Raw genomic sequence first — 13,543 nt, 5'->3', positions numbered from 1 at the left:
ACCTAAAACACCCTGGTGGGCAAAAACTGCACTCAGACTGTTTGGTGCCTGTGCTTTCCACACAGAACAATGCGGTCAGCTTGTTCGAGGCCTCAGTCAAGGTGGCCTTATTATCACAGTACCAGACGGGCACAATTTTAAGATGATTTCATCCTGAAAGGAAAACACACTCTAACTTCCCCTGAGATAAAGTAAATCCCAACAAAAGGGGCTCACAGAGTGAACACCTCAGGAGAAACCCTAAAAGAAACTGTTTTCACTCCCATTTCCTGGCCTCATCTGAAGACTGAGATAGCATACAATTCCTAAAACACTGTAATTTGTAAGCACTATAATTCTTATATTTCTTGAACATGATTTGTCAATTTCTTAAGAGTGGGTCCAGATTAAAGGCCGCGCGCCTCTGCCCTACCTGGCCTTGCGAGGCGTATCAGAGAGATGTACACATCGTGGCAGTCTCTTTCCTGAGGTACGATGAGCTGTAACAGTTGAAAGTTCTTGCAGCGAATAAGCAGGGGGCAGCCGGTAGCGGTGGTTGGCTGTTTTTCAATGGTGGAAATCTGACTATGAAGAATCTGCAACCAAACGTTAACATGGATAAGCTAAAACAAATAAATGATACATATGAAAGGGAATAACAGATCTCAGCCACATGCAGATAGACAAAAAACACCCCCCCACCGACCCCCAGCCTTCAGGGGTCTCAGCACCTGCATGCAGATGACAGGGACAGAGATGTCTGGGGAAGAACCAAATGTCTAAACTTAGCATTTCATTTTTCAACACCAAGCTTTCTAATAACTAAGCCTAATCATTTGGAGCAAACTATCCAGCACGTAATTTTGCACAAGTCCAGGTAAGGGAATATTTTGATAGTCAAACGTTGAATGCACTTGATAGCTAAAATTAAATAAGGTCATGAGAAGTTAGTAAAATAAATGCTGCAATCGACAAAAGTCAGAGATGGCTCCGCTGGGAGGTGCCACCATGCTCCTTCATTCCACATGGAATGCTCAAGTTCAATAGCAACTTGAGATTGTTGTTTGCTAAGCTGTTGGTGGTCAGGCAGGCTGCAGAAGAGATTTATTTTAAAGGAAATCACGCTGAAACATCTCTCTGTTGTTTCAGGAGGGTCTCTGCTCTGTCCTCAGTGGCAGCACTTCATTCTTTAAATTCCTCTCCACAAAGTAGTGCCCACCACCTTCTGCTGAAAACAGAACAATGAATGTCTTTGGAATATAGAAAAGGGAAAATCTACAGTTCAGGGATTCTGGTTCCAGTCATAACGTCATGGTTGCGTGGCTATACACAATAAGAAATATCTAATGGTCTCGTTATTAAGTTACAGAAATAATTGATGATGGGACCCTTCCCTAGCTTTTTCTGTTTCCTTTTTAAATTATTAGAAAAGCAGAGACAACATAATAAAACGACTAAATGGCTTGCGTTACAGGATCCTGTGGATAAAGCATTTGCAAATATAGCACTGGGTAGATGCCGTATGCTGACATTAATGAATCTCTGTCTGACAGCCATGACATGGAATATTTGTATCTCATGGAATATTTGTATCTCTGACTCTTTCCAGGTCTATGTTTGATGACATTCAAATATCAGTTTAAATGAATTTAAGTAGTAGATTTGACTGTGTGTCAAAAAAGGCAAAATTCACATTTTAAAAACGGTCCTCTAAACACCCAAATACCAAACGCACACCCACCACATCACCCCACACACGCACGGAGGCTCAAAACGTGTTTCCTCAAACAGTGGAAAACATGTAAAGCCAGAAATATGGAAGGCATACCCATGTTTCTTTTCTTGAGTCCAGCGCATTTTCCACGAATATGACGTGAGTAGCGGTCAAATACAAAGTACCTAGGGCTGCTTTTTTAGAAGATATTCGATCTACCAAGCGAACATTTTCGACCTAGAAAAATCAGTTAGACAGAGTTATAATAAAGCAAATGGGCTAGTAACAAAGATAAATAGTAAGTAGGTAACCTTGTACTTAATCCGAAATATGATTCTGAGAATTCTCCCAATCACAAAAATCAAAATTTGCCCCCTTAATTAGATCTCAGGATATGATTCTATATATCAAAAGATAAAAATTCACCAATTACTACACCATAACCTTAAATGTTCCACAAAAGACTTACAGACTGTATTCTTTAAGAATACCCTTTCTGTATTTTGAATCGGTCAGCATTTTTATTTCACTATAGTTATGTAATTCTAACTTAGGGCAGGAAGTGTATGCATCAAAGTTCTGAATTTACACAATAACTCTGTATGAATTACATTCCATTAAAAAGAAAATAGTGTATTTTCCTATGTGTTTCTCAGTTGTAGAAATGGCCTCAAGGCTGTTTGCTTCCATATAAACAAGTAGGAAATACAAATATACATATAAAAGCAAAAAGCATCAGAGAAATGTTCTGCATATTTATTAGGAAAACTACAGAATTAAAGAGATTTACATTCATTTATAATAAATATCTCTAATAAGTGGAATTCTTCCCTCTGAGCTAAAATTTGAACTGTTACATATTTCTGGAAACTATTTTTATGAAGCATACATCTCTCATATGCACCGTATTTCAAGGATACATGTGTTGGGATGACTCCCAATATGAAATGTAGTAGAAATAACAAGACAGGGCAAGTGAAGATTGGATCACTGATGACGCTAGAAGGCAGAGCCACCACAACCACGAGATAAACACTCCAGGAACGGTGGCAGGGCTCAGCAACACTCCTTACTATCCCTAAGGATCAACTATCTACAAGCACACACTGGGCTCAACCCTCATCCTTCAAGTCAGGACGGCTGCTTGCTTCCAAGATGCAGCTGAGGGACTAGTGCATCATATTTGCTCCCTTCTTTAGTCTCATACAGAAGCTGTGGCCCTGATGTAGTCGGAGAGCCCGCGGATTCTCAGCTGCTCTAGTGAAGAAGACCTGGGGAACATCAGACCCAAGGACTGCTCCCCCAGATGCTGAGGGTGAACCCTCAAGATACTCCATGCCTCCGTCTCCTTCTGAGCACTTAGAACCGAACCAGCCTTCCAGGAGGGGCACCTGAGGGTCCCAGGCGACTTCCTCTCTATTTCCAGAGTTAATGAGGTAAATGAACAATGCGGTATTCAATTTCTTCTGTTGTTATTTAACAAAACACAATTTTATTATGATTAGTATATGGCCGCGTATTGGGGGTGGAGGCACCACAATCTTCTTTTTTTTTCACACTATAGTATGATAGTATTTTTTTATTCAAACAATTTATGCAGGGTGGTTGCATAACTCCTGAGGCCATGTGAATGTCAATATATATTCAAGATCATTCAATTGCCTCCTTAACAAGCTCTTTTATTGGTTTTAGTAATTTTTCAAAAAAGTCTCTGGGGTGTTCTGAGAGGAATATTTTTTGTAATAATTTGTCTCTTCCTTTCTAATTCTCATGCCTCTTTTTTTGCTTCTTGTTTAATGACATTAACCAGAACCTTCAGAATAACATAACAGTGGTGACAGCGGTCACTCGTGGGTTTCTTTCACGTTACTTTTTTTAGTAACAGCTTTGAGATTTAATTAATTCACATTCCATACAATTCACTCACTTCAAGTGCACTTGTCAATGATTTTTTAGTATATTTACTGCATTGTGCATATCATCACTGGGCAACCATCACTACCATCACCTGTGAAACATGTTTCACCACCCCAAAGAGAACCCCAATACCCATCAGCATTAACTGTGCATTTCTCCCCCAACCACCTCAGCAATAAGCAACATCAAGCTACTTTTTGTCTCTATGGACCTGTCTGGACATTTCATATAAACAGAACCAGACAATATGTTGTACTTTGTGACGTAGTTTTTTCACTTAGCATAATGCTTTCAATCCATGTTTCAGTCCAAGTGAATACATTTGTAGAAGGCATCAGTATTTCATTTCTTTTTATTGCCAAGCAACTTTCCACTATTTATGTAATTGTCAGTTGATGGACATTTGGGTTGTTTCCATTTTTTGTTATTATAAATAGTTCTGCTATGAACACTCTTGTACAAGTTTTTGTGAAGACATACATTTTCATTTCTCTTCAGTAGATAGATAGATTAGATTAGATAGATAGATAGATAGATAGATAGATAGATAGATAGATAGATAGATAGATAGATAGATAGATAGATAGATAGATAGATAGATAGATAAGATAGATAGATAGATAGATAGATAGATAGATAGATAGATAGATAGATAGGAAAGGAAATGCTGGGTCATATGGTCACTCTTTATTTAACATTTTGAGAAACTCCCAGACTACTTTCCAAAGTGGTTGCACCATTTTATATTCCTACCATCAATGTATGAAAGTTCCAATTCTTCCACATCTTTGTCAACACTTGTTATAATCTCCCTTTTTTGATTAGCCACCCTAGTAGGTAGCGAAATGGTGTCTCATTGTGATCTGAACTTGCATCTCCCTCATGTTTACTGACGTCAATCACCTTTTCACACGCACTCCTGTTTTTAATGGCAACACTTCCAGTATTTCACCACTGAGTTTTCATTACACTGTGGAAGTGACCTATTCTTAGTCTACTAAGAGTTCTGATTTCTGAAAATCAGGAGTGAACATTATGCCTTTTTCATATGTATTTGGATAAACATTTGCTCTTTTACTTTAGTCCTATCTTACCCATAATAATTATAGATTTATTATTCTTGGCATATATTCCTGGTATTTATTCCACCAACTTGGACTTGGTGTATTGATGTTTTAATATTCCTTGTATTTTGTCTGCTATAATTGTTTTATGGTTTGTTTTGTTTTTGTTTTTGTATCTATCCGTTTAAAAGAGACTGGCATGTCCTAGCTTATTTGTGTGACTTTAATGAGGTAAATTCATCACAGTTATGATCATGTCAATGAGGAAGCTTTCAACATACAAATTATTATTTGAAACAATTATAGGTACTTTTTTATACAAAAATAATTATTTCAATTTCTTATCTGATTATTGATCTCTTCAATATTTCCTTTGGTAATTAAATCTCCTTTTGACATCTGTTTTCTTTATAAATTATCTTCTAATTGCTGGTTTTAAATTTTTACAATCTTTTAACTCTTATCTATGCAAAAATCCCTCTTTATCCCTTCTCTCATTCCTGATTCTGTGAATTACATTTTTTGTGATAATATAAACAAAGGTTTTCTTCAAAGTAAAAGGTCTTAGATTTATCAATTTAATAATAATTTTTCTTTTCTCTGGTTATTAATTTCTACTCATGTTTGTTAATAAGCATTTTAACTTGCTTTCCTTGGTCTACCATGTGGCTTTCATTTCTTTGTTCATTTTTAAATTCTTAGGTTTAATAGCCTCTTAATTTTCATTCTTTTTGTTTAAGAAGTTTTTAAGTCCAATCATCCTTCCCCAAGTAAATATTTGGCTGCATCTTATGAGTTTTGTTTGCAGCAATATTATTCTTCTTACTTTCTAGATAGTCTATAGCTTCAGTTTTTATTTCTTCTTTGACCCACTAGTTTTTAAGGAAAATATTTTTCGATCCCCATGTGAATAGGTTATTGTATTTAAATCTTTATCATTAAACATTCTATTTTGAACTAACTACAAGAAACATAAAAGAGAGATGTAGCAGGAGAAAAGCAAGGGGATATATTATTTTGGGAACATTTCTATGGGAAAAAAAACTCATTTGCATGCTAAAAAGTACCTACCAAATTAAGCAGAAGTCCAGGAGTCATATACCAGTTAACAATATCTAAAAATGCACTGTAAATAATTCTACCTGAACTTAGGACTCATGACAAAAAACATTATTGAGATAATCATACTGAACGTACAATAATATTTTGAGGCAAAAATATTTAGCATGGATTATTCTCCCTATAGAAGTGAATGAAGTTATACCCCTTAGATTATTTTTAGAAAACCTCAGTGGAACAGAACAAGGTTCACAGATGGTGGTAGATTAGAACACTTAATGCGATTTTTCCATGTCTTTTTGTTAACTTTGGATGCTGCTGCAGGAAAATTACATTTCAACATTTGGCAGTAGTTCTTACAGGTCCCACAGTTGTCAAAAGTAATTCTGAAGTAGAGGGATGAAGAAATTTTAAAAAAAAAAATGAGGGAAACACCACCAGCATGATTTCCCAGTGACGTGTACCAACAAAAGAAATGAGTAATACAAATTAAAATCAGTTGTTTGAGAAATTCTGTGACAACAGGGAACATAGTGCTCAGGGGCCACTATGTGGTTTATACTAAGATAGCCAGAACATTCTTGACTGTGACTCTAGAGTCATCAACTTTAGATACAAAGAAATAAATCTCAAGAGGTTTGGCAGCATCTTGTAGGCCCACTGGTTCAATAACTCTGTTTCATTGTTCAGCAAACTTAATTCTATCTCATTTCCACATATAATAAGCCATACGGTAATAAGACCTCTTCATACTTGGAGATGACTTAAGAAATTACCAGCTTCTCTAGACAGTTTCTGCAATTCATTTGTGTGCTCCTAGCAACACTTAGCTTAAGACACACTAGGTATTCATGCTCTGCAAATGGAATTTCATCTATGTAAAACATATTACAGTAGATCATTAATTCTTGGGTGTACAGTTCTCACAGTTCAACACTTCTGAGAATGGTAACGCATCTTATGATTAATGTAGTAAGAAGCCATTGTTGCACTGCTGCAATGCTTCTGTCTTTCTTTGTGGTACCTAAATTCTTGGTGTGTCTTACAATCCCCTGGTATCTTTGATTTGCTGAAATGCAATTACGTTTGTAGTCATTGGCATATAAACAATATTTGGAACCATGAGACTGAGAGAGTTACCTAGGGAGAACATGTAGAATGGGAAGAGATCTGAGGAAATGCAGTGTTTCAAGGTCTGAGAGGAGAAAGGGAGTCAGAAAAGGGAACTAGAAAAGAATGGCCAGTTACAAGGAAAATCAGGAAAGCATGCTGTCGAGGGAGAGCGTACAGAGGTCTAAGAGACAGGGAGAGTTTATGCTAAATGCTGCTGAGAGATCAAGTAAGGCAAGAACTGTAAAATGCCCACTGCATTCAGCAACATGGAAGAGGCCGGAGACCTCAGCAGGGGCATTCCAGGGGGCACAATGGCTGGAGGAGTGAGCTCACAGGAGCCGAGACAGCGGAGTCTACTTTCTGCAGAAGTGACGGTGGGATTGGACAGAAGCCAGGGGGAATCGCCTGACCATTCAAAGTCCATCCCAGAGCAGCAAAAGGCCGAAGCATATGAAGAGCTTTCCAGAAGCAACTGGCGTATCATGACATGTTAAAAAATGAAGTCTATGTGTGTTGCCATTGAGGGGGCATCTGGAGTTGTGATATACACAGGAAACAAAATAATTCCCATGAGGAGGAATTAGTGAGACATACATTTTTTTAAAGGATTAGAAAAAGGAGATGAGGATCACTGGGCAAGGATTTGTTTAGCCTGCTTTCGCTGAAGTCTCCCCAGTCCTGAGAACTTTTCTTCCCCAGCTTTAAAAACTGGTCTTCTAAAAAGTTATGAAATGTATACTTATTTATGTGATGTTTAAAGATTCTGAAATATAGAAGGAAGGAAAGAAACGCCCTCCTTGTCCCCTAATCCAAATATTAGTATTGTTACTATTTTGGTGTATTTTAGAAAATACTTATACTTCATTTTAAGTGTTATTTGGTTAGGTAGAGAAGGGCCAGAGGAAATAATCCCAGGGATGGGAACAAAATCTAATCTCCACCTTTTGCTTTACTGAACCTTTCCATTGCCCCAAATCTTCAGGAGGGTTGGCTATATGCCATAATGCCTTGATGGACTGGACAATGGCTGTGTAATTATGTAAGGGGCAGGTTTTAATTCTGCACAGCTGTGTCACGAAACATAGGTGCATAAATGGACAGTGAGACCATCTACAACCTGAACTACCTCCGTGGGAGCAGAAGATTATGCCTGAGATCACTGTGAAAACGCAAACCTCCATGGGAGTTGGCAGAAATTCTGGGCTGAGCCTTGAACTTCCAAAGGGAAAAGAATGGGAGTGTTCAAAATAACTTTACCAATATCTCATGGGTCAAGCCAATCCCAGCTGTCATTTGGGCTATGTAAAAATTACCATAAAAATAACAAGTCATTTTTATAGTATTTCCTCTATGCCACACACTGTGCTGTCACTTGGTGAATCTGACCTCAGAAGAATGCCACAGTCCCTGAGTTAGGTCTTTACATCACCCCCATTTCAGTTACATTTAGAGACTGCACCAGTTTCCCCAGAAGCAGACAGATTGCTTTCCTTGGTATATGCTGTGGCTTTTGTTTATTTATTTGTCCATTCCTAAATCCTTAGCTTTAACAGTTCATGAATTTTCATTCTTCCTGTTTAAGAAGTTTTGAAGTCCAAGCATTTTCCTCTGAGTAAACCTTTGGTTGCATCTTACAAGTTTTGTTTGCAGTAATACTCTTCTTACTTTCTACATAGTCTATAGCTTCTCCAGACGGTGTGTGTCAAGGCTCAGCCTGGAGCTAAGGTCTAAATCCAAACCCCAAACTTAATATTCACCAAGGCCGTGTGCCTTGATGGTCCTGTTAGTCCTGATACTCAACATTAATATTTTTAGGAATATCAATTAACAATTATTTTAGGCAACTTTATACATGAAATTAGTACTTTAAAAAACAGAATGCTTTACAAAACTGAAGGAAAAACAGCAGCAGGCTCACAGACTCCAAGAAGGGACTAGTGGTTACCAAAGGGGAGGAGTGGGGGAGGGCGGGTGGGGAGAGAAGGAGAAGGGGATTGTGGGTATGATTAGTGCACATTGTGTGTGGGGTCCCAGGGAAGACAGTGTAGCACAGAGAGGACAAGTAGTGACTCTGTGGCATCTTACTACACTGATGGACAGTGACTGCAATGGGGGTATGAGGGTACTTGATATGGGTGAATGTAGTAATCACAATGTTTTTCATGTGAAACCTTCATAACAGTGTGTATCATATACCTTAATAAAAAAAAATAGAATGCTTTAAGACAAAATTATACTATATTCACAAACCACTCTAAGAATATTCTTTGAGATAAATCCACACACAGAAAGCCTGGGAATGGGATCAAGAGCCCAAACGCTGGCATGAGGAGACATTCCGGATTCTCAGAACTAATACCAGACAGAACACCTCCCCAGCACTTCTCCATTGTGGCACCTTCTAATATCAAATATCAAGCTTAACAGAATATAAACCTTTACTTTCTACACTGTAGGTTGAATATTCAATTGCTGAACATGTCGGGTTCCACAACCACCATAGACTATCTGGAAAAACAGAGCTGCTCTTCAGGACAAGGAGTCCAAAGGGCAGGGGAGGGTTACCTTTTATTGAAAAGGACAGAAGAAAAATGAACAGCCCTGGCCAGCAGCTTTACTTGGGCCAAAGACCAAGTCCTCAGTCCTATAAAAATGAGGCTGAAGGTCACTGCCAATCATTTTGGGGAAGAAATCCAGAGGTTGCTGAACAGGGAGAAACCAAAATGTCTGCAGTAGCCAAAATCTAAGACAAGTTTATGTTCTAATCTAAGAAAAGCAGCTAGATAAATAGTTTGTCATGCTAAATTTGGTATCCTGACATTTTCTAACCCTACCCACGTGAAAAGTCGAGCGTTTGTCTCAGAGGCAGGAGGCCTAGGCTCTGGTTCTGGTTCTGAAGCTGAGCTGTTGGGCACAGGCCATTTAGTTACCATCTCTGCGTGCTCACTTCATTAAAGGACCTAAAGAGTATTTAATGTCCTTCCCCACTATAACAGGCTGCAGTTCTAACTCAGTGGTACATGACGGAGAAGCTAGAAAGCACGCAAAGCAGCAACTGTGAAAACACACATGAGTCCATATTAAATGCTCCAGAAATTCGGGCACTCAGTAATGTGGCTGGCCAACAGATTTCCTGGGGACTGGGAGCTCCAGCTCCACAACACCCAGGGGCCGCACCGACATTCACTGCTGGAGGCCCGCAGAAGATGAACGTGCTGGGCCCCAGCACACCGCCCGCTAGCCTGTAGAGGAGCTGCCCGGGCCACACAGCTGGCTCTTCTCCATCTCCAGGCCCCATTCCCCAGCTTAAGTCACCCACTTTCCTCCTTTTGGAGTATTAGGAAATGGCTCCCTGGGCACCTGGAGTATTTGGTAAGGCTTCCTGAGTTATTTCTACCTCCGACAATTAAGTATCGTCTTAGTTAACGAAGTGTCTTATCGTAGTGTTTTAAAGTCTTTTGGCTGCCATTCACAAATGATATTGCATTGCATCTTTTAAAATACATTATTTTTAACCATGACACCAATAAAATTCTTTAAGGTAAAATGAAAGAAAATGTTATGTCAAGTGTATGTTTATATCAGAATGCCAACCTAATTTCTGAAAATATAATATTTAAATATCTACCTTCCTAGCCTGCTATCTGTTTTTGTTTGTTTGTTTTTTACAATCTTCAATGGTGATACGCAGGTTCTGTGGCACTCAGGCTAAATGGCTTCTTAGTGCCCACCCGTCAAATTCCCACACCATTGCTCAGAAAGTGGTGAAGTGACAGGATGACTTATGCAGAAAGCCAACTTCATCACAATAATGAAAAGCTAGAAGTAAAAGCAGAGTCCGTTTTTCCTAAAATATTCTTCCATCATAAGCAGAACACATCACATGATCCACAAAATGTGCAGACGTACAACAGGAAAATGTGCACTAATACTGCAGTTTACATAGCACAACAGCACATGGAGTTCCGTTATGCTGTGCAGGAACGGGCACTGAGACCAGGAAATGGCGGGGGGGTTGGCGTGCACTGGCCAGGCATGGATGCTCCCAGGAAGGGGGCTGCGCTGGGGCAGCCAGGCTGTGGGCCCATTCAGTGGGCGCCCACTCCTCACCCCCCAACAGCTCCCTGAGAGTCACAATCGGGCCCGGCCTGGAGTAATTTTCCAGAAAAGTAGATGGTAAAGAAGGAAGTACAATTGTGGCAGATTCTTTTCAACTTCCCCCTTGAGCAGAGGGGACAAAAGAAGGTAGAGTGATGACTGCAATCCTCACTACCATTTACTGAGCAATTAGGGTCTGGTACTGCACTGAGATTTGCCCATCACTACTTCTAACCCTAGCTGGAAGGCAGACATGGTTCTTCACAAATGATAGAGAGCACGAATAGTACCTCAGTTGTCCAGGGTCTCACAGCCAGCAAGTGGCCGAGCCAGATTTCAACCAGTTTGACTGACTCCCATACCCATTTCCCCAGAAACAGTCCATGACTTCTGCAGTCCAGGCCTAATGTCAATTAAGGAAAGCATCATGACTCAAAAGCCTATCCTCCCATTTACCCCAAAGTTTCAATTAGGTCAGTAAGTAAAACGCTCCAGCTAAAGCTAAAGCATTGATAATTTGGTATAGAGCAGTGTGGCTGGCCATTTAGAGCCCCTGTCTGTTTACTCCCTCTTCTCAGGAGGAGCAGACCACCCCCTACTCAGGGCCAAGGTCAGCCTGGAGAGCCTGCTTCCCAGGCAGACCCAGGACTCCTGGGCAGGTCCTGAACTGTGCACTGGTACGTCTCACGTCATAAGGAGCAATGACCTCCTGCAGCACTGGGAAAACCATTTCAGGAACCAAGCTGCACATCTAACCAGTCACGAATTACAGAAACACCTACCCTATCAGAAATTCCTAATGGTTTTATCTATGGCAGGCATCCCTGTGTTGTTAAGATGTTTTAAGCTTGAATCCAGAGCTCTTAGACAATGAATGATCCTACTTTTGAGTAATCGCATGTGTGAGGGGAAAAGAAAAAAGTGCTAACAGCTGTTAATAAACAGTAATTACTAATAAACAAATCCATAACAGAGACGTCAGAAATTTAATTCTTGTTTCTACTGAATGCTCCTCTCATGCCCGTGACTTCACTTCACCTGGTAAAGTGTGGTGACCACAGAGTATGCAAGAAAAACAGACCACCCAGTTATAGTCACAAGTGCCTTGACACCGAGGAAAAAGTGAAGCAATAAGAAATTTTCAGACCATTTAGAATTATCATCTCTCACAATAGCAGAAAAAAGGTATTTGATCCTTCCAATTTAAAAAGAAGCACTTTCAATATTATTTTGTATATTTGAAAGTTGCTAAGAGAGATCTGAAAAGTTCTCATCACAAAAAAATAATTTGTTTACCATGTGAAGTGTTGGCTATTAACCAAATGTACTGTGGTGATCATTTTACAATATATACAAATGTCAAAATATTTTGTTATATACCTTAAGCTAATATAATGTTATATGTCAATTATATCTAAATGAAACTGGGAAAAAAAAAACATATTGTAAAATGTTACATAACAACCTTGTTTTCAAAAATTAAATAAATAAATAAAAGAAGCCCTTTCGTCCCTACAGTTGCTTAAACAAATAAAAGGGGGGATAGTCACGAAACTTCGGGTGTTTTTCTAACTCAGCCATTTGGCAGAATGATCAGGAACACCAATCCTTGTACCAAAAGGCAGATTCAATCTGTTTAAAACTATAAAACCAGTGAACATCCTACCCCAGGGACATTTTATTCAGAGGTTAGATATTGAAGAACTGGGAAAAGAGCAGAAAATCACAAAGCCTCATCCAAGAAAACACAGGATATGTAAAGACTTAGATATTCTGTCCTTCATTAAATCCGTATCTTTGATATAACACAGGATCAACTGCTAGTGGGATACATACACTGAGACTGCATAAAAATAATCCTATTTCCAAGCTGCCTGAGAAAAGAACTCTTTTTAAAATGAGTCCTGCTATGAAGCTAAATTGTTTTTTAAAACATAATAAAGTCAGGCACAAAGCAAGGTGCCCATGAAAGGACCTTATGAAAGTTAGCTGCCATTCATTAGGTTTCACCCTTTTAATTTAATTTAAATATAAATTGATGTTACTAACTTGATGAGTGTCCACTCTGTGCCAGGCACCCATACTGTTTATCAAAAGGCTTCTAACTGGTAACACAACGCGCAGATTATCTGATCCCACATCTCTCTCTGTGTCAGGCCTCTTCCAGGAGCAAGAGACAGAAATCAGCCTCAAAGGCTTACGCCCAGAGGGGTGTGATTGAAGCCTATCTCCATGGAGATCAGAGGCAGGGCTGGCTTCAGACTGTCCAGGGGTTCTAATCACCAAGCTCCTCACCCTGGTCTCTCAGTGGCCTCCCTTCTGCTGGATCTGGGCTCTCTGCTCACTCCCAACCTGGCATCGCCATCTACACCCCTCCATGGCCAGCAGGGGAAAGCCAGCTGCCCTCCCTGCAGCCTAAGCAAAGCCTTTCTGCATTTCACTGGGTCACGTGCTTATCCTTACACCAGTCAGTGTGGCACAGCAATGTCTTGATGAGTGGCCAGATTTGGGATACAAGCCACACCAAAACCACATACCCAGTCGCGAAGCAGGCGCGGCCCCACCGAGGGCACAGGCAAGTGTGCAACGGGCGTGCGCC

At 39.7% G+C, this 13,543-nt stretch overlaps 1 protein-coding gene across 2 annotated transcripts in view; it reads right to left on the bottom strand.

Moving 5' to 3' along the window:
- Positions 1-13,543, bottom strand: part of MTMR7 (myotubularin related protein 7) — a 103,921-nt gene that overhangs the window by 65,868 nt on the left and 24,510 nt on the right. For both annotated transcript variants that reach the window (XM_036894200.2, XM_036894199.2), the window contains exons 2-3: positions 1,808-1,930; positions 413-575 (exon numbers count right to left, since the gene is read on the bottom strand). In XM_036894200.2, the coding sequence (XP_036750095.2) occupies positions 413-575; positions 1,808-1,930 (286 nt within the window). The remainder of the gene's footprint in view (positions 1-412; positions 576-1,807; positions 1,931-13,543) is intronic.

Source organism: Manis pentadactyla, chromosome 7 (genome assembly GCF_030020395.1).
Source record: "Manis pentadactyla isolate mManPen7 chromosome 7, mManPen7.hap1, whole genome shotgun sequence".
Classification (NCBI taxonomy): domain Eukaryota; kingdom Metazoa; phylum Chordata; class Mammalia; order Pholidota; family Manidae; genus Manis; species Manis pentadactyla.
Note: the sequence above shows the minus strand (reverse complement) of the source record. Positions and strands in the feature narration are given on the sequence as shown.